The 25,364-nt window shown below is 39.4% G+C and overlaps 1 protein-coding gene across 1 annotated transcript; it reads right to left on the reverse strand.

Annotated features, from left to right (window-relative positions):
* Nucleotides 1–1,413: 1,413 nt before the first annotated feature.
* On the reverse strand, nt 1,414–25,136 carry LOC128617883 (neuronal acetylcholine receptor subunit alpha-7). Its single transcript, XM_053641095.1, has 10 exons — nt 25,059–25,136; nt 23,288–23,427; nt 17,586–17,630; nt 14,762–14,871; nt 14,363–14,442; nt 11,067–11,234; nt 9,812–10,006; nt 5,336–5,422; nt 4,402–4,511; nt 1,414–3,456 (listed from the first exon to the last, which is right to left on the reverse strand). Exons 1-10 carry the CDS (start codon nt 25,117–25,119, stop codon nt 2,887–2,889), a joined length of 1,566 nt encoding a protein of 521 aa, XP_053497070.1. The 5' UTR covers nt 25,120–25,136; the 3' UTR covers nt 1,414–2,886.
* Between the last annotated feature and the right edge of the window lie 228 nt (nt 25,137–25,364).

Consider the following 25,364-nt stretch of genomic DNA (forward strand, 5'->3'; position numbering starts at 1 on the left):
GACCTGCTGTTTTGGAGATGCTCTGACCCAGTCGTCTAGCCATCACAATTTGTCCCCTGTTAAAAGTCGCTCTAATCTTTACGCTTGCCCATTTTTCCTACTTCCAACACATCAACTTCAAGAACTGACTGTTCACTTGCTGCCTAATATACCCCACCCCTTGTCAGGTGCCACTGTAACGAGATAATCAATGTTATTCCCATCACCTATGAGTAGTTTTAATTTTATTGGTGTATAATGTGTATTGTGAAGTACAGATTATAAGGCTGAATGGAACGTGACTAAATGCGCCTGAATGTAAATCTACAATAAGACTGATAAGGCTGTTGCTGTTACCCCTTATACATTACTACTGATAAAAGCATCTTCCCAGTATGTGTTTACCTGCTGATTGTCTATCTGCCCTGTTGTTTTGAGGTGTTCTTAACAGGGGCAGGGTGACAAGAAGAGGTCACACCTCACTGGCTCTGGCATTATTAAATAAGACGATCAGTAGATGAAATGAATACTTGAGCAAGATGTCTTCAAGAATGCACTAATCCAGATTCTCCAGCTCTCCACACTGCTGCACTATTGGACACGAGTACTAGAGACATAGGAAATATAGTCACACACAAGAATATTACTATAAACCATAGTGAAGAAAGCATGACCTTTTAGCAAGGCTTTGTAATACAAAAAAAAAAAAAATGCAAACAGTTCACAGAAGCATAGCATCTGACTTTTAGAAAAATACATTTATTTGTAAAGAGCACACAAAACCACAATAGACAAATCTCTAAACCCATGAAGTGAAAAAAGAAAGAAGAAAGCAAATAATGTATTTGGGATGTATGAGGTCTGAACTGATTTTAAGTTAGCAGAACTTTGAAAAAAAAAATTTTCAGAAAATACAACATTTTTAGTTATATGAGTATTAAAACAAACAATTCCATATGATTAGTATTTCTCCAACAACAGGAAAGATTATCACAGATAAATAACACGGCTTTATAACAGGAATGTTCTTTTAATAAGATTACAGTCAAACACTCACAGACTTTCCAAATACATTAGTGAATGTTCTCATAACAGTCTCTGATAGCCAGGATCCTTTTTTCTTTCTTTTCCAGATTGGATTTGTAGACACACAATTACGAGTAAAATAATAATGTGCATCTGCATTGTGTAATAAGGCATTTTATTATTTTAATATTAGACAGAGAGCTAAAAAGGATGGAAAAAGTTAAATACATAGCATGATAAGTCGAAAAGGGTCTATACAGTATATACCTAGTGCGTGTGAGTGTGTGTGTGTGTGTGTGTGCGTGCATGCATGTGCCAAATATTTTTAAACATCCCGTATAAACCTTTTTCATTATTAAAATAATATTTAATAAATATTCTACAATAACATAAGTATAAAATACGGAATCTAAATAAGAAATGGATTTATACGAAAAGTGTTTTTTTTTTTTTATTGGAAAAAATTCTAGCTCTAACTGGAAAACACAGATCTGGATCACTCTAATTAGGCACAACATATATTTGTCTAATATATAACCGCGATCTAATATCAACTTTAAGACAAATCTAGGTTTACAGTGACTTACTTACTTATATATAGTGAGTAAGTAATTCAGTGAACGAGGGCATCAGCTATTTAGAATCTCAGAGTGCATAAATCCTTAAATACTAAGATTCATGTTTCCTTATTAATTGTTATTCTGTGTCATTTCTGACTGACCTATGGCAATAAAAGTGATCAAATCAGACTGCAGGAGTTCAACAAGTTTGGACTGTGCATGTATATGGCAAATTCCTATTGGTGTGCTTCGTAAATGATGAAAATCTCAGATGTGTAAAGATACTCAGAGAATTTGTGCTAACTCATGTGAACTTATATACAGTAACTGACAGAGCGATGAAGGTCAGCTATTTCCACCATTATGTCTCTGCAAACCTACAACACACAGTGACATTAATATTGAACACTTTAACAGCACTGTGATACTTTACTATTTATGTGACTGGGAAGTAGTATTATGCTTCCTTTAAAATGAACACTCAAGCGTTCTTCGACAAAATCTCTATTTACCACATCTGTAGTGTGTGTGTGTGTGTGTGTGTGTGTATGATTACACAAAGCTCATTTCTAATTCAAGTATAAGGGCCGTTGTTGTTTATAAAGGTGTTTACATATTAATCTCTAAATCTGTATTATTCATGGTAGCTTAATTCAATTCAATTAAATTTTATTTGTATAGCGCTTTTAACAATGGACATTGTCTCAAAGCAGCTTTACAGGAATATATAAATAGAGGATACAGATTTTAAGTGTGTGAATTTATCCCTATTGAGCGAGCCGGTGGCGACGGTGGCGAGGAAAATCTCCCTAAGATGTTAAGAGGAAGAAACCTTGAGAGGAACCAGACTCAGAAGGGAACCCGTCCTCATCTGGGTAAAACATCATCTGGTTTAGTGGTTAGAACGTTTGCCTCGCACCCCTGGGGTTGGAATGTTGAATGTTCTCCTCGGGCTTGCGGCGGGCTTACAGAGCCCATCCCAGAAAGATTGGGTGTGACGCAGGAAAACGCTCTGGATGGGATTGCAGGACTGCTATACATTGCAGGACTGCTATACAGTCACATACAGTACAACTGTCAGTCTCTGCTTCAAAAATACTGCCTTTGGTACATATTCACAGATGTGGTACATAGAGATCAGTTTGAAAAATACTGCATTTAAACCTGCATGTTATTTCTCCTGTGTGTATTAACCCACAGGTCACAGAAACACTGTCACTGACTGTTCCTGTTAGTGTTATGGCAGAAATACAGTAGCGTGTGTATATATATAAAAAAACAACACCAAATATGTCTATGTGAGTGTATACGGCTCTTTCTACTAACTGAAGAAATCTTTAGAAATCGCCTCGACGAAGTTAGGAGCGGACATGAGAATGCCAAAAGTGCAGAGTATTGTGAAGAATGAGAAAGCCATCAGACACATACGATCGATAACTGCTGCTGCAAACTTCCACTCGTTGCACATGCTTGCGTCTTCATCCCGGTTTTGAAATCTCCTTGTGATGTACCTCACTTCCTCTAGAATCTTTGCTAAATCAGTCACTGCAGATCCTCCTACCATACCTCTGGGGTGCCCGCCTCTGGCCCCTAACGGCGCCACTGTGGCCCCCGACAGCAACGCCTCCTCTTCACTGGCTTGCATGAAGCGACCACAAATCAGTGCCGACTCAGCTGAGCTGGAGCAGTTAACTCTGTCTGTGCCTCTGAAGCCGATGTAGAGTGTGTTGGTGTTCGAGGCTTGGAGTGTCCCCTGATCAACACACAGCTCCACACTGGACACACTGCCTCTGTGTAGAGGTTTGTTGTGGCAGGCTGTGTGGACGTGATGCTCACCCGGGCGTCGCATACGCAGGAACCAGGCACACCAGTTCAGCAGCACCACACGGGTCTACAAACAACAGCAAGATAACACAGGAACTGAATCATGAGGCATGACGGACTCTATTATAGGTAACAAATAATTTGCACTACATTAAATTTTATGATAATAAAAACAAATGTACACTGTATGAGCAACTTAACTGTGCAATGATAGTATCATAGTATTACATTAAAATCAATTTAAAAAACTCTAAGAATAGTTTAAACATACATTTGATTCTGAGCTAAAACAATAATATTTGAAGCTTCATGAAGACCATGCTGTATCTATCTGAATCAATACAAGGTAAATATGTATTGTGTTTAACTTAAATATTGTATTGAGTCAGTACATGTTCATTTTGAATCAGTATTTGGCAATTCTGAATCAGTACAGGATAATTATGAATCAGTATAGGGTAACGCTGAATCAGTACAAGGTAACTCTGAATCAGTACAAGATAATTATGAATCAGTATAGGGTAACTCTGAATCAGTATAGGGTAACTCTGAATCAGTACAGGGTAATTCTGAATCAGTACAGGGTAATTCTGAATCAGTATAAGGTAACTCTGATTCAGTACAAGATAATTCTGAATCAGTACAGGGTAATTCTGATTCAGTACAGGGTAATTCTGAATCAGTACAGGGTAACTCTGAATCAGTACAGGGTAACTCTGATTCAGTACAGAGTAACTCTGATTCAGTACAGGGTAATTCTGAATCAGTACAGGGTAATTCTGAATCAGTACAGGGTAACTCTGATTCAGTACAGGGTAATTCTGAATCAGTACAAGTTGTTTGGGGAGAAGTAACCAATTCATCTGGGATAAAATTGCCCCCATACCCAGAGTACACTGCCTGTGAGTGTGAGCAGGTCTGAATGTGTGAGTCTGTGTGCGTGTGTGTGTGTGTGTGTGTGTGTGTGTGTATGAGAGAGAGGAAGATGGAAAAAAAAAAGAAAAATACTTACCCACTTTGGCATCCTGCCACCATCTGGGTCATGGTAATGATACTGTAGCACAAGCACTGTAGCAATGACCGAGAGTCCAACAATCACCATAGTGGTGGCAAAATACTGAGCTAGAATGCACACACACACACACACACACACACACACACACACACACACACACACTTTTAGCACCCCTAAAATAACACAAATACAGGATAAAAGAATAAAAAATTATCTGTGAAATAAAATTCATAAGAATGAAGAATTTCTAAAGACGTTACTAAGATGCTATTTGAAAGTGAGAAACAGAGGTTTGTTGATTGGTTAACCCTGTCCATGGAGTAGACAATAATGATACAGCAATGTTTTAAAGCAGCATGTTCTGCTACTCTTTCATGGAATTTCATTACTTATTCTTCAGTAAGTGCTTTATTCTAGTCATGGTTTAGTAGATTTTGGGTTTAGAGCTTATCCTGGGAATGCTGGGTGCAAGGCAGGAATTCTTTTAAAGGGCTCAAGGAATTTCAGTCTTACTGTTTCTCTTATTGAATGCTTTTTAAACGTCTCACCGAACTAAACTTGTCAATGAAATAATCAGTGCATTCTTAGATCACTGGGAAGCTCTTGGATCCTGAAATCATGGTAATGACTTGAAATTAAAAACCTGAACTTGAAAAGAAAACTGATCGTGTCTCCCAGAAAGTCAGCTCACTTCATTAAGTCTCATAAAAAGCAATGACTTTAGGTCCTTCTCAGAGTGACTGAATGTGTATATCTTTAAAAATGGCCCACAGAGGCTGACTTTCAGTGCTTCAGATGACAAATGAGGCCAGTGGGGAATCACGCGTCTCGACAAAAGAGGCTGAAAAGCTGTCTTATCCGCCTTCTCTCTCACGTACATTTCCACACTCCCAACTGTTTCATTGAGAATCTATTGGACTATTTTACTTACCAATCAGAGGCACTGAATCTGATGTCGCTGGCATTATTTCAGCCACCAGAAGCATAAAGACAGTCAGTGACAGCAACACAGTGATTCCTGAAAAAATAATATATAGAATAAAACCATTGGAGAACTATAAATGGAAAGCAAACCTGCTCATTTACTATTATTTTCCACCAAAGTACATACATTCAGTGGTGCTTGAAAGTTTGTGATTTTACAATATTATAGATTTCCGCATAAATATGACCTAAAACTTCATCGGATTTTCACACAAGTCCTAAAAGTGGACAAAGAAAACCCAGTTAAACAAATAAGGAAAAAATATTATAGTTGGTCATTTATTTATTGATGAAAATGATCCAATATTACATATCTGTGAGTGGTAAAAGAATGTAAAGCTTTGCTTTCAGTATCTGGTGTGACCCCCTTGTGCAGCAATAACTGCAACTAAACATTTCAGGTAACTGTTGATCAGTCCTGCACATCGGCTTGGAGGAATTTTAGCCCGTTCCTCAGTACAGAACAGCTTCAACTCTGGGATGTTGGTGGGTTTCCTCACATGAACTGCTTGTTTCAGGTTCTTCCACAACATTTCTATCGGATTAAGGTCAGGACTTTGACTTGGCCATTCCAAAATATTAACTTTATTCTTCTTTAACCGTTCTTTGGTAGAACGACTTGTGTGCTTAGGGTCGTTGTCTTGCAGCATGACCCACTTTCTCTTGAGATTCAGATCACAAACAGATGTCCTGACATCTTACAGTAGAATTTGCTGGTATAATTCAGAATTCATTGTTCCATCAATGATGGCAAGTCGTCCTGGCCCATATGCAGCAAAACAGGCCCAAACCACGATACTACCACCACCATGTTTCACAGATGGGATAAGGTTCTTATGCCGTAATGCATTGTTTTCCTTGTTCTCCTTGTAACCTTGCCATGCACATCACTGTTGTTCAGTGTTCTCCTGATGGTGGACTCATGAACATTAACATTAGCCGATGTGAGAGAGGCCTTTAGTTGCTTAGAAGTTACTCTGGGCTCCTTTGTGTCCTCGCAGACTTTTACACATTTTGCTCTTGGAGTGTTCTTGATTTTCCTCTATTTGTACATTTGTCTGACTGTGGATTGGTGGAGTCCAAACTCTTTAGAGATGATTTTGCAACAGGTTTGATGAGCATCAACAACTCTCTTTCTGAGGGTGTCAGAAATCTCCTTTGTTCATTGTTAATGCCCATGATACACTTCCACAAACATGTGTTCTGAAGATCAGACTTTGACAGATTCCGGTTCTTTAAATAAAACAGGGCGCTCACTCACACCTGATTGTCATCTCATTGATTGAAAACACCTGACTTGAAATTTCACCTTCAATCCATCCATCAATCCATTTTCTATACCGCTTATCCTACAGGGTCACGGGGAACCTGGAGCCTATCCCAAGGAGCATCAGGCACAAGGCGGGGTACACCCTGGACGGGGTGCCAATCCGTCGCAGGGCACAATCACATACACATTCATACACTACGGACACTTTGGACATGCCAATCAGCCTACCATGCATGTCTTTGGACTGGGCGAGGAAACCGGAGTACCCGGAGGAAACCCCCGCAGCACGGGGAGAACATGCAAACTCCACACACACAGAACCGCAGTGGGATTCGAACTGATGATGTTTTCAAAATTTCAGCAGCATCAGACAGACACCTCACAGGTTTATCCCCAACAGAATGCAAAGGTTGAACTTCTGCTTTTGGAGACGCGTGAAAAGATCTTTAATGAGCTCTGTGGATCAATAAAGCTCTAGAAGTCCAAGTGATGAATCTGATGGAGTGATTTCAGCTCATTTACAAGATAATCTGGAGCAAGGCAGCAAGGTCAAAGACATACAAATACTCTCTTTCTCCCATCTCACACACATAAGGATACACCAACATATACTATACCTAGGTAAAGTATATACACTATATCAATGCTAAAAAAAAAGAAAAAAAAAACCCAGAAGGGTTTACAAAATAAATAAATAAACCGATAGCTTCATACTATAAATTTTGAAAACAAATTATTTTCAAATCAACAATAATACCAAAAACACATTCATTCATTCATTGATTTTCTACTTTATCCTGGTCAGGGCTGTGGTAGTTCCGAAGCTTATCCCATGCAGGAACACTGGGCGTGAGGCGGGAACACAAGTCCACTGCATGACACAATGCATACATGCACTGTGAAACACAATTTTTATAAGCACTTATCCATTTCACTTAAATTGCCATTTTGATCCTAAAGAAACCCCTACCCCAACATACAAAATATACACACACCCTAGTGTAAATACACACACAAGCACTTTTCCTTGTTGCTTCGATTGTGTTCCCATTTGTGTGCATTTAGCATTTTGCTGTAACTCTCTGAACTAGCACAAAACATTCATGTCCTCATACAGAAATCCAGCGCTCTTCTCCCCCGGCGTTTACAGCCTGTTCTTGGTAAAGTACACTGTGTTTTCCTGTCTGCACAGATTATAAACTCTCTAGTGAGATGCTTCCCGGCTGCTGCTTAATGAGCTGAATTTCTCTTCCCCATCCCCTTTACCCTGGCCACATCTGTACCCATTAAATTCCCAATCACTGTAATGCACAGCATTTATACATGATGCAGTTAAGCCACTGTGAACACATAATTATGGCACAAAATGAATCTTCACTTGCCAAAAAACAGGGTGTCAGCCTGCAATATCCGAAGGCGAGAGCACTGCATTGCATGCCATCATCTTACACACCTGTGTTAACTCATCATCTAAAGACCACTGCCTTCATGGGATGAATTTTAGGTGTTGGAAAATGGACTGAAGTCTAGCAGCACTGCCTTAAAAATGCTTTAAAATAGCAATATAATGATCTTCATGTCAGTACACAGTGAAATTCGACATATAGGACAATATCACATGACTACTTAACAACAAAATATAACTGAAGTGAAGCAATACATCCTTTAAATGGTTTTTTTTTGGAAGATACTTTTATCCACAGTAACTTTCACCTGGAACAATTCAAATATAATGAAACTGAAACGTTGAGGATCAAGTACTGGCGCTCCAGCAGTTTGGAAATTTTAACTTGGCTCGAATAATATAAAATGTCATTTGTGAAGGTTATCATGCATAGCTCTTGTTCTAAAGAAGATTTTCCAAAGTCACATTGCACTAAAGTTGATTCATAAAGGCCAAACCCATTTGCCTACTAATCTTCCAAGCTATTAGACTTCTAATTTTCTGATCAAACACACCGCACAATCTCTTGCAAGAAGTTATGATTTAGTCTTCACCTTATTGGAAACTAAACAAACAAACAAACAAACACCAACCAAATTTAGGTAATAGTCATTGCTTAATGAAGCTAAATGAAATCTGGACAGATTTTTTTAGTCACTGTTGCCTTTGCATAATTACATCCACTTTGAGCTGCTGGTTTATTAGTTACAACCTCTAGTTTTACATAAATTGTATATTCAAAGTCATACATCACATGACTGATTGCCTGCCTTGTTTATACCACAGAGCACATGTGTAGCATTCAGTTGAGTGTTATAACGAGCAAACCGATTGAATCTGGACGTGGCAGAATATTCGTGTCGGTTCTAGTACCAGCCAAATGACTGTCATTTTGGGAATTTTATACACAGGTGTTCCAAGGGATTAGCAAGAATGGTGCAAAAAACAAACAAACAAACAAACAAACAAAAAACCTCACAGTGATCGGCAATCAAGTGGATGAAAAGAACTTTAGGGTCAAAGGGGTTGAAGAATGGTTTGAAGTATGAATTTAGCATCTGTGTGTGTGTCAGAATGCAACACATATCAGACTTTATCTGGAATGGGCTAAAGCTGAAGATCATGTTAGGTGCTGAGAACAATTGCCAGTACCATCAGAACTGGTCAGCTGAGGACTGTAAAAAAATCTGATAAGACAAATCATAGTTTACTTTTGTGTTATACTGTTAGAATGACCAGAATTTCATGCAACATACAGTAGGTCCATGAAGAGGCCACGCTTGGTGTGAACATTGTGGGCCAGTAGTGGCGGTATGATGATGTGGAGAATGTTCTCCTAACACAAATTAAACCCCAGATACCCAATGAAGAACATCTGAACAGCAAAAACATCTGACTGCTGACCAAGTAGATCACTTCATGGGTAGTTTATCCACACTCAGGTCGACATTGCTAGCATGATACTGCATTCAATCACAAGTCATGTAGTATTACCTAATGCTCCCAGAAATATGGCATATTCTTTTCTAGTCAACACACCTAGCGTTGCAACTCCTTCTTTAAGACATTACTAAATAATCAACTGTTAAAACATTCTAGACCCAGAAACAGAATACCTACAATATGTCTATACTGTATATCAAGCAAATTTCTATATATAGCCATGTGTTTAACAAAATTTCTACATTGGATGTGCGTGTGTATGTTACCCAAAGAGATCTTTTCCCCTGAGTCAGCAGGCAACAGGAATACCAGTAGTGCGAGGGTGGAGATGAGCACACAGGGGACGAGCAGGTTCAGGCCGTAGTAGAGCGTTCTCCTCCTCATCACTAACGTGAAGGTAATGTCAGGGTACGGCTCCTTACAGCAGTCATAAAACCTCTCGTTTCTCCGTCCAGGAACCTCTAAGATGAGTTAGAACTCTTAGTAAAAAAGCACAATTACTATGCCTGTCACATACTAATATAGTAGGTACCTCATTTTGAAGATGTAAATGAATAGATACCAGACACATTAGACGTCTATTAGTTGCCCACTTACACTGTCCAACTCGATGGAAAATAAGGTTCGAGCTCCCACAGTTACTTTTACTCTAAGTAAAATTCATCAAAGCACCACTCCAACATAAAAACAATAAAAAAGAGGAATAATCCAATTTTCTCCAGTGGATGCTTGTATCTCGAAATTATTTTCAATTATGGGGGTGTTCTATGGCCCATTGACTCAGGGCACTTGTTCCTTCTTCCTCCCTCATATGCTCCTTTATTTCCCTGAAGAAATAGGGGTTCTTTAGCTCTTAACTGACCACGAAGCAGGACTCCAATCCTCATTACCCTGGCATTAGCTTTCTCAAAGCCTCATGACTGTAGCCATGACCAGAAAAACTAATTCATTATCAGTGTTTAAGGACAAATTTTCCGCTTGTCTTTGACTTTTCCTGAACAATTAGTAATACTTATTGTAAGACATGGATTTTTAGTGACCCTAGTACAAACACAAAAATAGATTTTTGTCTTGTTTTCTATTTTAAATGCATAGTTTTCTCCCTTTTGGCAAACTGTGAATGACAGTACGCAAATAGTACTGCCAAATTCAAATGACTAAAGAATCTATTCATTTCCAGGTCCGCTGATAGTTCAATCTGCTAGCAAGAACTTTTCATTATTTTCAAATCACTCTACAGGGACAGCATCCACAGCTGATGACTGCTGTTATCATCACAAGACATTCTGCAGGCTTATTTCCAAACAGTACACAAAAACTACATCTGTGATCTTCAGGGAAAGAAAAAAAAAAAGATTCCCCCCCCTTAATTACATGTTAGGAAAATGGTTTGTTAGAGCATCAAGCTCCTTAGGTATTGATTCTTTCTTTGGCCAGGTTTCCCTCATAAACATCTTAACATTTTCCAGTGTTTCTAACAGTCCTTTATACATTATAATCAATCAGTGTGTATAAACCTACCCACTAGATCCCACTCTCCATTGCCTATGTAGCCTGTGATATCTGCTTCCAGCATCTGCAGATCCAGAGACCAGCCTCCATAAGTCCAAGATCCAAACTTCAAATCACAGCGTTGAACATCGAAGGGGAACCAGCGCACATCAATATAGCAGGTGCTCTTAAAAATTCCTGCGAATTTTCAAAGAGTCAGTTGAACCAATTTATATAATGAAAAGAACAAACTGGAGCACGTTCGCCTCACACCTCCAGGGTCCGGGGTTCGATTCCCGCCGGGGCCATGTGTGTGCGGAGTTTGCATGTTCTCCCCGTGCTTTGGGGGTTTCCTCCGGGTGCTCCGGTTTCCTCCCCCAGTCCAAATACATGCATGGTAGGTTGATTGGCATGTCTAAAGTGTCCGTAGTGTATGAATGGGTGTGTGAGTGTGTATGTGATTGTGCCCTGCGATGGACTGGCACCCTGTCCAGGGTGTACCCTGCCTTGTGCCCGATGCTTCCTGGGATAGGCTCCAGGTTCCCCCGCGACCCTGAAAAGGAGTAAGCGGTTTAAGATGGATGGATGGATGGAAGAACAAACTGGAGCACGTTCGCCTCACACTTCCAGGGTCGGGGGTTCGATTCCCACCGTGGCCCTGTGTGTGTGGAGTTCGCATGTTCTCCCCGTGCTGCGGGGGTTTCCTCCGGGAACTCCGGTTTCCTCCCCCAGTCCAAAGACATGCATGGTAGGCTGATTGGCGTGTCCAAAGTGTCCGTAGTGTATGAATGGGTGTGTGAGTGTGTATGTGATTGTGCCCTGCGATGGACTGGCACCCTGTCCAGGGTGTACCCCGCCTTGTGCCCGATGCTCCCTGGGATAGGCTCCAGGTTTCCCCGTGACCCTGAAGAAAGGATAAACGGTATAGAAGATGGATGGATGGAAGAACAAACTAGCCATTAGAACTATAGTACTACACAACCAAGATAAGAAGAATTAATACGGCAAATAAGAGTTAGAAACAAGTATAGTGCCCTTCAGAACTATTGGCACCCTTTATGATCGAAATTAATTGTACAAAATAGACAATACGTACAATCACTGCATTTTCCAGTCAAACTATGTATTAATGAACATTTTCAGACACTTAAAATACCGTCTAAAACTGTAATAATTTGCCAGCAATGAGATCCATGAACATGCTGCCTACCATGCACACTGAGAAGGATGGCACTGAAGGGGAAAAAAACCCACACCAATCATAATGTTTCACATCATATCATAATCATAGTGTTTGTCAAGTCAAATTAAAAGGTTATGTTGTGTCAACACCAGAATCAGCGTCAAACTCCATCTACCAAATACGGCCAGCAAGAAATACAGCATCCAAGTGTCTCATTCACGTTCACAGTCACCGTCTTTAGAAGACAAACACTTATAAATCTAATTTATTCCCAAACACAAGGCAGCTGCACAGTGTTTCAGGCTTGTCTTCTTTCTGCATTCTCTGAGCCATTCTTGCTCTATCACAGTGTTTTCCCAAAGGTATTTATAAAGGTTTCCAAACACTCTTGGTGTTCCACATCTACTGCCAACATTACTCATTTGCATGCATCCCATCATGCATTACTGATATGAAAGCATTTATATATTTCTATGGTTAACGCACTAGAAAAACACCAGCATGACCATAGAAGGCTTCGATGCACAATGCACAATGCACAACCAAAAGGCCAAGGTACATTCTGTAGTGTTCTCAGATAGGAATTAGGAGAGATAAGATGAGCTGTATCCCAAATTGGTGTTATACTCCCTTCCCTTCCCTATAAGTGCATTATGGGTATTCTCTACCCTTGAGTTCTTTATTTGGGCACTAAGTTATTGCAGTGTATTGTGGGATTTCATGAGGGAACTACATATTCTCACTATATTTTTGGGCATGGCTACAATATGGCAACCCCCCCATACCCCAACCCCCCCACTGACATAAATATGAACAAAAAAAAGGTATGTTTTTATAAAGAATAAATAAGATACAGTACATTAAAAAAATTAAATCACTACAAATTACCAACACTAGTACTAGTAGCTTTGAGACATTTATACCAAGAAGTAATTACTTCAACATCCCAAGGTTATGAGGTTCCCTCTGACGGACTTGCAAAACTAAAATTCTCCATAAAACTTTTAATAGGATTAAAGGCAGGATATTGGCTAGGCCATGCAAGAAGTTCTTGAGCTATTTCGCCTGTAAGGTCACTGTCTTGTTCAAACATCCATCTTCTCCCCAGATTGTTTCTTGGCCCATGAGATTAAATTCTCCTCTAATACTGTATGTCTCTGTACATTGTGTCCTTTGATGATGTGTAATACCCCAGAACCATTTAAAGACAAGCAGACCCATATCATGATGCTCCCACCACCATTCTTCACTGGGGGTGTGGTATTCTTGAGATCATATTATTCTCACAACCCGTATTTCTCCTAACACGACGTCCTGAATTATTGCCAGAGGTTTATTTTTGTTTTGTCTGATCAGAGTAGATTGCTCCAAAAGATATTTAGATTTGTCTAAATGCTTTCAGACGCACATCTCTGTGCTTCATTTTTTTTTAGTAGAAGAGTTTTGTGTGGGGTGTAGAAATGGAGATGATTCTGTTGCAGTTTTTTTGCTTATGGTTCTTTGTTGTAACTGTTGCTCTTGTTACTTTCAGGTTGTCCTGCAACTCGTCTTGAGCCATTGCTGTCTTTATCAGTAATCTGAGAGCGCATTTTGAAATCTTACATGGTGCACCTTGCGTTTCCACAAATTTGCCACCGACATATTATCAGACCAATTCTACTGACAGGGATGTTTAAGATCTTTGCTCTGGCTCTGTAGGTTCTTCCGTTTAAGTGTTGTTTGATAATGCTTTCCTGAAAAACACAAGGAAGCTCCTCCACATTTACCATAATTGCTTGCTTGCATCCATCCATCTATCTATCCATCTATCTATCAATCTATCTCCTCCGCCTTTACCATAATTGCTTGCTTGCTTGCTTCTATCCATCTAGCTAATTTTTTATATGGACTGTATCTTTTTTTCACTTGCGAATCCATATTTTTCTGTCCATATTTATGGGTGTAACTTTGAAGGGGATATATGCACTGGAATTATATTAAATAACTAAAGCAAAAGTCTTTGAATACTTATTTGTCCTCACGGTATGAATAGGTTGCAGGACAGACCTGAAGATTACAGGACAGACAGATACACAATCAAACAAGCTAAAAGAACAAAGAATTCTTCTTTAAGAGATGTGAGAGGTCATCTACTATAGCTTACCTGGGGGTAGATATTGGCAGTAGCCAGATGAGTTGACCAACACATTGGTATGAAAAGTGGCATCAAACCTCTCATCAGCACTATGTGTAAACACACAAAATATTACATTTTAGTAAATGCTTAACCTCTTTCAGCATTTCTATTTATTTATTTTTTTGCATGAAGTACCACAAAACTCATACACAGCTGTCACTGCAACCATGATGCCTCAACTACCGTGATTTTACGTGCACAATTACCCAGTGTAGCCCATTTTTTGCTATATCCAATTTCCCGGTAACTCTTTACACTATTAATATTTCCTTTGGTTATCAAACAAACAACAACAGTGTGTTTAGAATTGTTTTGTTTCTTTTCCAGATTTACCAATGTTTTCTTAGCTATGCTAAGCAGTTCTACCTGTTATAGAGGAGAATGTCAGGTCTCCAGATCTGATTATCAGGAAACCTCACATTGGACACTCCGGGGTAGTCACTCAGGTTCCACTGTAGATAATAATCCACCCAGTACTGAAGGGGCAAAAAGAGGGGGTTATAATTACAATCTATAAAAATCAATCAGTAAATTCATGATTAGTATCAATAAAAAAAAAAACAGCAAAAAGTCTGCAGATGTATCTATACACATGACGTCCTTGATTTCATTCATTACCTTGTCATAATTCCATAGTAAGGATTTTTTTTTTTTTCACAGAAGAAATAAATGATTTGGGGAGATTCGGTTTTCTAAAGTGAAGGTTAAATATACGATGTTCATTTTACAATAGAGAAATCAGAATCACTGTACGGTGGCTTGAGCAGTCCTGTGTAGGTTAGTGCAACATTGCGTCAGCAATCGGGCTGATGGTTATCATATTAAACCTCCAAATCATGTGCAGCATGACCTCAAACACGAACTCACTCCACCCTCATCAACTGTAATCAGGCTGAAAGATCAGTCTAGGCAGTGGTCTGGTCCAAGTCAATTTCTTTAATATCGTGCCTAATTACATAATGTGCATCTGGTGTTCTGCTGGGGAAAAACGGGGCTGGAGAAATTCACAATAATCAAATATTTACAAAAATGTGAGGGGTGTACTCATTTTTGTGAGATACTGTATGTTTCCTGTTTTGCTACCATGTTCTCTTAAGTAAACGGTTTTAGTGGATTACTGTACCACGCTGCTTGAAACTGGGATCCTGAGGCTGTGGAGCGCCAACACAGCCATTGTACCTGGACATTATTGCAGGGTTTGGGACAAGGCAGTAGTAGTTATAATTGGATAATTAACCCAGCATACTACAGCAGTAACTGTAGCATTTAAGCAAGAAATAGAAACCCTTAGGTTTAAATAAGCCATATTCACAAAGTAGGAGGCCACAAATATTCATGGGCAATCAATTCACTGATTCACTTAAGAAAAAAAAAAAAATCTTTGCATTGAATTCATTGAAATGGCTGATGGAGAGGGAGGCATTACGAATGAAAGAACATTGAGAAAAGAAAGTGAGAGAGAGAGAGAGAGAGAGAGAGAGAGAGAGAGAGAGAATATTACAGAAGCTCCGTCACATTAGCTTAATTTTGACAGGACCTTTTAAATGTGTAAGTATCCACACTCAGAGGAACCACTGATAATAAAGTAATTAAATTCAATCAATTGCATTATTTAAGAACAGCAACTATGAACTAAACTTCTGCCATTTGTGTGTATGTATACTGGTATGTGTGAAACCGTGCTTGTAGGAATAATTAATGCTCACAGTGGCCCAAATCACCTCAAATAAAATATCTAAACACCTCAAATTTCCATTTGCACACATTCCCCCCTTCGATGATAAAGAAGCTCAATCAGAACAATGAATTTCAGAATAATAAGGAGGTTGAAAACGCGCACACACACACACACACACACACACACACACACACACACACAAAAAAACTGGGTCAAGCAAAAAGAAGACAGCATTAAACAGCCAAACTGTACACAAAGAGAAGCCATTCAGTTATTAAAAGATTTCATTTCGCCTTTAGCATCGGGACCATGCTCCTTCTGAGGTAATGAGTAATGATCTCAGACTAAGAGCTTTAATGTTCTGAATGCAGCTACTCATACTTGGCCATTAAGGCTTGGACAAAGACGATCTCTTTAAATCAATCGATTTCTCCTCTAGGCCACTAAGCAATATTTCATGTTACGATATATAAAAATATCAATATGTAAAAGTCAAAACACATATAAGGATATATACACGTAAACGAAGGCTCACTTTCAAAGTGACAAAACGTGAGTTGCACAAGTATTAAAGATACAGAACTTTCTGATAATACAACTGTCCCGTTTAGAGGCTGTTCCTATATACACTCACCAAAACCTTTATTAGGAACACCTGTACAGCAGCTTATTTATCCAATCAGCCAATCAAGTGGCAGCAGCAGAACAATGCATAAAATCATGCAGATACAAGTCAAGAGCTTCACAGTTAATGTTCACATCAAACATCGGAATGAGAAAAATATGCCTCAGTGACTTTGACTGTGGCATGGTTGTTGGTGTCAGACAGGCTAGCTTGAGTATTTCAAAATCTGCTGATCTACTGGGATTTTCACACATGACAGTCTCTAGAGTTTAGACAGTATGGTGTGAAAAACGAAAAAAACATCCAGCGAGCATCACCTCTGCAGGTGGAAACACCATGTTGATAAAAGAGTTCAGAGGAGAATGGCCCTACTGATTTGAGCTGATAGGAAATCTCTCATAATGCAAATAACCTATCTTTACAATTGTGGTGAGGGGAAAAGCATTTCAGAAGGCACAACATGCAGAACTTTGTGGTGCATGGGATACAACAGCAGAAGACAGCAATCAGGTTCCTTTCCAGCCACATGGGCACATGCTCACCGAAACAGCGCGATTAAATTTTGAAAAAAACATCGCTTGGTCTTTTTTCCAATCTTTAACTAGAGACTATTGTGGATGAAAAATCCTCTGGAGATCAGCAGTTTCTGAAACATTCAAACCAGCCTGGCCGACACAACCCCCCCACAAAGATCAGACTTTTCCCCATTGCCCATTGATGTTTGAATAATAAGTGAAGCTCTTGACCCATATCTGCATGGTTCTATGCATTGTTTTGCTGCCACATGATTGGATAATTACATGAATGAACAGGCAGATCTCTCTCTCTCTCTCTCTCTCTCTGTCTCTCTCTCTCTGTGTGATATTTGTGTGAGTAAGTAGGCTTACCAGTTGTAACCAGATGTTGGTTGTTAAAACCTGATTCTTCTCATCCTGGAAGACACAACCATGCATTATAATACACACATGTATGCAATACACATACTGAATAAAATGTGTTGTCATTTTAGAATTGTTCAATGCCATGCAATCTACAAGTGGGTTTATTAAGGCTAAGCCAAGATGATGTCAGGTACTATAAATTCTTACTGACCTGATGGTGTTGAATGGAAGTATTAACCTCAGTGAATTACATTCTGATGATTTAGCTCTTCAGATTGGAGTTTAAAGGACTCAGACACTTATTACATATTATATAGCTTGTCTATGGTACTAAAATCCAGCTGATATTCCTGCATGATATTCGTGTAATAAATGCTGGACTCAGATTAGATGTGTAATTTGAATTTCAGTGCCAAATAAAAAATCACTGGACTTGCATTTAGACAGTTTTGTCAGTCTAAAAGGAAATAAATGATGCTAGATGCCAAGTAACTCCAGATAAAAATAAATCAAATACTGATTATTGTAACACAATATAAGCAGCAACAATCTGGGCCTAGTTTCCTAAAAGCATTGCAGAAATAATATTGTTCAAAAATAATGGAATTATAGTGTTCCAGCCATTTTCATAAACCAAAGCCTTTGTACCAGTGATTTTTACCCATGCCAGCTGAATTTTTCTTTATATAGTCATGTAACATATTGTTGCTGATGATTCCCAGCCAACGCAATGCCAGCTGAACAACTCTGCACCCGGTCACAAGACTTACAAGCAACCTACTCTCATTCATAGTGCCCTGACTTCCTATTGCACATACCTCATCTCAGTAAGCACACATAGTATGAAGTTTTCCATCCAGCTCTTTTATGCAAATTTTAAAAATGCAAATAAATTTAAAAGTCTCTCTCTCTCTCTCTCTCTCTCTCTCTCTCTCTCTCTCTCTATATATATATATATATCACTAAAAAATTCTTTATGTTCGGTTGAGGTGAAAAATATCTAACAATAAATATGAGATTAGGAAAAGGTGATGTATGTAATGTTTCAGTGCATTAAACCTAAACAAGGCTCCAGAGACTTATGCATCAAACGACACATTTCGCTAATGTTTTGCCTTTTTATTTATTTATTTATTTATTTTTACTTTTCATAGATAGACAAAAACTTTGGGTAATGCAGGTTTTTTTTTTTTGTCCCTAATCACTATTACATTACTGCAGCTGATGGAAACACAGATTCATTAGTATTTCTGTGGACTTTTTGGAAATTCATTTCAAAATGACAAAACATCTGAAACATTAGAAACCCAGCTTTTGAATAGAAACCCAGCTTGTGACCCTACTGAGCCATTTGTTTTGCTAGTTTTTATCCTTGCCTTTTCAATCGATATACCATTTATTCTCTCTCTCTCACTCTCTCTCTCTCTCACACACACACACACACGCACACACGCACACACACACACACACACACACACACACACACACACACACAGCACTCCCATGAGAGCAAAACAGTAATGAGTGTGAGGAGAACCTTATTTTTTAATTTTAACTTTAATTTAACTTTTTTAATGACTTAAGGACTTGTACAATTCTTATTCTTCTTGGTAGTAGTAGTAACTGTTATAATGTTGCTTTTACACCATTTTTACATTAATGTGCCAGAGCCATGTCACCCTGAAGCTCTCACCTGGTTCCCCACTGAAGATAAGCAGGGTTGAGTCTGGCCAGTACCTGGATGGGAGACCTCCTTGGGAAAACTAAGGTTGCTGCTGGAAGTGGTATTAGTGAGGCCAGCAGGGGGTGCTCAACCTGTGGCCTGTGTGGGTCCTAATGTCCCAGTATAGTGATGGGGACACTATACTGTAAAAACAGCACCGTCTTTCAGATGAGACGTTAAACCGAGGTCCTGACTCTCTGTGGTTATTAAAAATCCCAGAAGCATCGTAAAAGAGTATGGGTATAACCCCGGTGTCCTGGCGAAATTCCCCCTTCTCTATCATGGCCCCCTGATAATCTCCATCCATGAATTGGCTACATCACTCTCTCCTCTCAACTAATATTGATTTCTCTTAATAAAACCTTCACTTGTATCCCTCTGTCAGTCCATCATGGCGCTGACTCTGATCAGACCAACAGTGAGATAAGTGTGGCAGAAACTTGGGTGCTTTTTGGTGTTTCATTCATGAAGCTTCCAGGTAACAATACTACAGTAATGACCGTGCGAATGCCTCCAAAAAGGGAACTGTTTTTGTGAACCGAGGGTTCACGACGCTAACTGAAATTGGGTGATATTTTTTCTCTTTAGTCGAAAGCTCATTTGTGATTCATGCATTATTCTACTAGAGTAATTTAGAAAAATATTACAGAATGACCCATCATGTAAACAAAGCAGTTATGTTAGTGTCAGTTACATCATATAAGACGGCGAGCAGCTGCAAGAGAGGAGCTTCGTGGTGGGTTAATTGTGTCTAACAGCATCTGATTCAGGTCAGACTTTACGCTTTGTTTTGCTATCAGGAGACAGCTACAGCAGCATGTCCCTTCCACCACAACACAGCTGTGCATACACACGCATCTAAAGAAGAATATCGGTTGTGAAATTCTGAGGCTAGTTCACTTGTACATATGCATGTATGTATATTCATTTACTTTCCATACAATATATTACAGCTTATTATTAGTATATTATCAAAATACCTCAACGAGGCATATGAGAGATTCACAGAGATGAACTGTCACTACTATTAATAGGATACGCAAGATAATTATGCGCAGTTGTGCAAAAGTACATTGGTGCTCATATAAGGCGTGGAGATGAGAAGTGAGGATTCAATTCCCATATATGAATATGTATTCATATGAGAATTTATTTTATTGTACCTGAGATTGGGGAAAAAAAGTGCTTCCTCTGTCCTTCACGTCCTTCTTTACTACACTGACATTGTGGCCGTGTGTTTTTTACTATAATGAGCCAATTGATTTTTGACATTGATGGGCTGTGTAGTAAGTTCCTGTAGTGGTGGATTATTGAAATCATGATTTTTTTTTTTGGGCTTTGAGATCACAATTTATCAATAATGATACCAATTTTATAAGGAACAACATGTATCCATCCATCCATCCATTTTCTGTACCACTTATCCTACACAGGGTTGTGTGGGAGCTTGAAACCTATCCCAGGGAACTCGGGGCACAAGGTGTGGGACACCGTAGACAGGGTGCCAACCCGTCGCAGGGCGCAATCGCACACACATTCACACACTAAGGACAGTTTGGAAATGCCAATCAGCCTACAGCACATGTCTTTGGACTGGGGGAGGAACATGCAAACCCAGAGGAAACCCCCGAAGCATGGGGAGATCGTGCAAACTCTGCGCACACATGGCGGAGGCAGGATTCGAACCCCCAACTGGAGGTGTGAGGCAAACCTCCTAACCACTATTCTTAAATTCTTACATTACTCTAGACGAGCATGGTAGCTACATTTTCCTTGTGGTTGTTTGTAAATTATGACTCATTTGAATTACTGAAGCCAAGAGCGTTGCAGTTTAAGAAAAAGTTTAAAAAAAATTAAACCAACATAAACATAACTTATACTGGGGATGCTGGGAAGCACCATGTCCCCACCATTTTTTGATACACCCTACCACTTTTGATGTTCCTACTACTTACTGAAAGTCTATAGTATGTTAAAATACTTAATATAATACTTTGTAAAAAAACTTCACTGTAGCTCTGTTTACAGTGACGCTGGAATCCATAATAAAATGTGTCCTCTATGATCAAGCTCACACATTTGAATGGCTACTAATGTGCCAGGCATCTTACAGCAGTTCTCTTCCTGCTTTCATATTCATATAGCAGTAGCAGATTGAAGCATTCATTTAAATGGCCAATTTAATCAACCTCCAGGTGTGGCTTTCAGTTTACTTTTTTTTTTTTTTTTTTATAACAACCTCCCAGTGCAACACAATGTAGGTCATGTAAACCATAACACCCAAATTTTAAAAAGCTTCCAAAGCGTGTGTCATGTCATTATTTCTGCGCAGTGTTAGAAGGCTGTTGGTTAAAAACGGAAAGGTTATCTTTTCCTTGGATTGCGCTTGATACAGAAGTAAAAACACTTTCGTTGAGAATAATGTTTTTTTTTTGACCCGTCATCTGTTGTGTCCCCAGCACTTGAAGCAAATTTACTGGCTGGTTAAATAATTAGTTATGGGAATGTTTCTTTTCTTCTGCTGACAGCAGCTCATAAACGACTTGTGGGTGAAAATCGGTCTTGATTAAACATGCTCGAAGTGTAAGGCATCATTGGGCATTTCAAAGTTTTGAGCCCATGCAGCCATGACTCACTCGATCTATTTGTTCATTTCATAAATGTCATTGTCAACTGTTTAGTATTAGGAAATGTAACATTCAGTGCATTATATTGTTTAGGGCCATTTTTTCTCTTCTCAACTTCTCAGCTTTCCAGTGTAGACTCGTCATGCTTAAAGTGAGTGCATAAGATCATGTGGTACAAGCGCCGCACTTTGAGGCGACTGTGGCTCGGGTGGTAGAGTGGGTTGTCCACTAATCGTAGGGTTGGTGGTTCGATTCCCGGCCCACGTGACTCCACATGCCAAAGTGTCCTTGGGCAAGACACTGAACCCCAAGTTGCTCCCGATGGCAAGTTAGCGCCTTGCATGGCAGCTCTGCTATCATTGGGTGTGAGTGAGTGTGTGTGTGAATGGGTGAATGAGACACAGTGTAAAGCGCTTTGGATAAAAGCGCTATATAAGTGCAGACCATTTACCTTTTTACTGCAAACTTAACCTGGTCAAGTTTGCAGTAAATCTGGAGCTTGTCCCATGAACACTGTGTGTGAGGTGGTTATACATCATGGATGGCATATGCCATTCCATCACAGGATTCCATTCACACACACACACACACTCATTCACGCACTCATTCACATCTTAGCGTAACCAATCCTCCTACCAGCAAGTTTTTGAGAGTTGAGAGGAAACCTACTTGGATATGGGTAAATCTCCACACAGACAATAACATTGAGCTCAGGATTGGACTTGAGACCCTGGAGCCCAGTTTTGTCTAGTTATTACATCCATCCATTTTCCATACCGCTTATCCTACACATGGTCATGAGGAAGCCTGGAGCCTATCCCAGGGTGCATGAAGTGGGGCACACCTTGAACGTAGAGCCAATCGCACACACGTTACGGACAATTTGGAAATGCCAATCAGCCTACAACGTATGTCTTTGGACTTGGGGAGGAAACCGGAGTACCTGGAGGAGTACACCAAAGCACAGGCAAGCCACACAGTGCAGAGGCAGGAATCGAACCCCCAACCCCGGAGGTGCGGGGCAAACGTGCTAACCATTAAGCCACCATGCCCCACCATAGTTATTACAATTAAATATAATATAACTACCCACATGTTGTGTTAACCTTTTGTATTTCTGAACTGTAGACTTGGCTTGATGATTTGGCTGTATGAGAGATGATTTTATGTGCGAGAGATTTCTGATGGCCTTCAATTTAATTCAGTCATATATTTTTCACAGCATCTGACTGTGGGTGCTTCATCATGTCATGCACAGCACATGTTTACTATGTGATTTGTATGAAGTAATGGAACGCATAAACAGATGGTTGGTTGTGTGTGTGTGTGTGTGTGTGTGTGTGTGTACTGCTACTCACCACATCCATGATCTGCATGAGGCTGATACTAAAGTGAACAGTCAGGGAGTGAGAGTCGTTGTACACAGGTCTCTCTAAAGGATTATAGTTCTGCATGAGATCCTTATAAAGACGCCGCTGGTGCTCACCTTGCAAGGTCACTAAGGTCACACACCCACAGCAGACATATCAAGACAGCAATGAAATCCAGACATCAATCTTGTTTTGCTTTAGATTACATTTCTAAATAAGAGTGGGGGGAAAAAAAACTGAACTAACAAAAAGAAAAACACGGAATCCATAATCGAATTTTAAAGCTAGAATAACTTTATGTTCAATACCTCCACAGCTCCAAAATCTCTATAACAGGCAAACCAGAAATTCTCCGGTAAACTGTTAGAAATTACCGTGCGCAAGGTATTGACCCTGAGTAAACGTTCTGAATGCAAGGGAGCGAAAGGGAGCGAACAAATCAGACGAGGTAGATCAGATCTTCTGCAGTCAGCCCAGATGGCAACATATTGATCTGAGAATTTCATCAAGCATCTCCCATCTGTACACTTGGCTGCATATACAATATATATGATTGTCTCTTATAGAGATCATATCTCAAACCTCAAAATAGCCCAAGCGCAAGGAAAGGTGTACATTTTGAAATTGACTTACTGTTACAATTACCCTCTCTTACCACTCTGTATATTATGTATACTGTATACTCTGTATGTATATGTTCTCGCTCATCTTTCAGTTTGTTGTTCCAAACTGCATTTGTAACTACTAAGAGCTCAAAAGCTCTTAGATTAAGATCCTCTACAATGGGTTGCGCGTCAGCAGCACTACAGCTCCCCACAGAGCTCACCTCTCCTCCCTGTAGTGCCTTAGAAGGCAAGCTGAGGGAACTAACCTGTGCCCCATAAAACCAGATCCTAATATGTCCACGTATGAAGAGGCAGCGTGTTTGTTCGAAAGATAAAAAGGACAATATCCTTATTTAATACCGATACATCAGTCCTACAGCAGTGTTACAGTCATTTGCATCAGCTCAGTGGGCGCAGTACCAAGTGAATAATAAAAGACACAGGCTTCCCTGCTGAAAAACAAACAAACAAACAAAAACAACTATAGAAACCATCACCTCTAATGGTCTCCACTACAAACCATCAGCAAAGTATTAAAACCATTACCGGTCCTCAGTGATATCCACTAGATATCCACTCGGTCCTTAATGATATCCACTACAACACCAATAGAAGGCAAGAAATTACCTGTAGAGACCCACAGGGACCATTACACTTTCCATTAAAACCATTACAAATTCTACGAAAGTTTTTTTAAAATTATTTTAAGCAGTGTTGAATTATGTATAACAGTCTTGAGGTATTTGTATATCACTGTTGGTGATGGTTACCAGAAACAAGGACTGAATCAATGAAAGAAATGCTGTCAAGAAGAACTTCTGAACATCACAATGTGTCTTTCAACCCTATGTGAGTAGCTCTATATATATATATATATATATATATATATATATATATATATATATATAGATATATATATAGATATATATATATACACACACACACATTTAAAAAGTGCCAACTCTTTTTTTTTTTTTTTGTGGTTAAAAACCAGACATAATACAAAATGATCTCTGCAACACCACTTCGAATATGTTATAGAACAAGTGAATACCACTGACATGATATCATATGTCTAAGATCTGCGTCCAACACACTATAATCAAAGCTACATGTCAAGACTAAACCTGAAGATGAATTTGAGCGCATATTACCGTGAACCAGGAAGGCAGCGGTCACCAAATACACTGTGAAATGATTTCTCCCCATCCTCATACTGAGAGAATACACCGTACAGGTTAGTCTGCAGAAAGGGAAACTCAGCCGTGGCGCTTTTACACGCTCCTGGGTAGTAATGACGGGAGAGTAGTGAAGGAATCGGTTCTTTTTGAACGACTCTTTTAAACGATTCGCTCCAATCGATTCGCAGCACGAATGAATGGAACCGCATAGTGAAGTGAATTGAACTGTAGGATACAGTAAATTAGTACTGTTATACAGTCAAAAGTTTGGACACACTA

This window comes from Ictalurus furcatus, chromosome 14 (assembly GCF_023375685.1).
Source record: "Ictalurus furcatus strain D&B chromosome 14, Billie_1.0, whole genome shotgun sequence".
Taxonomy (NCBI): Eukaryota; Metazoa; Chordata; class Actinopteri; order Siluriformes; family Ictaluridae; genus Ictalurus; species Ictalurus furcatus.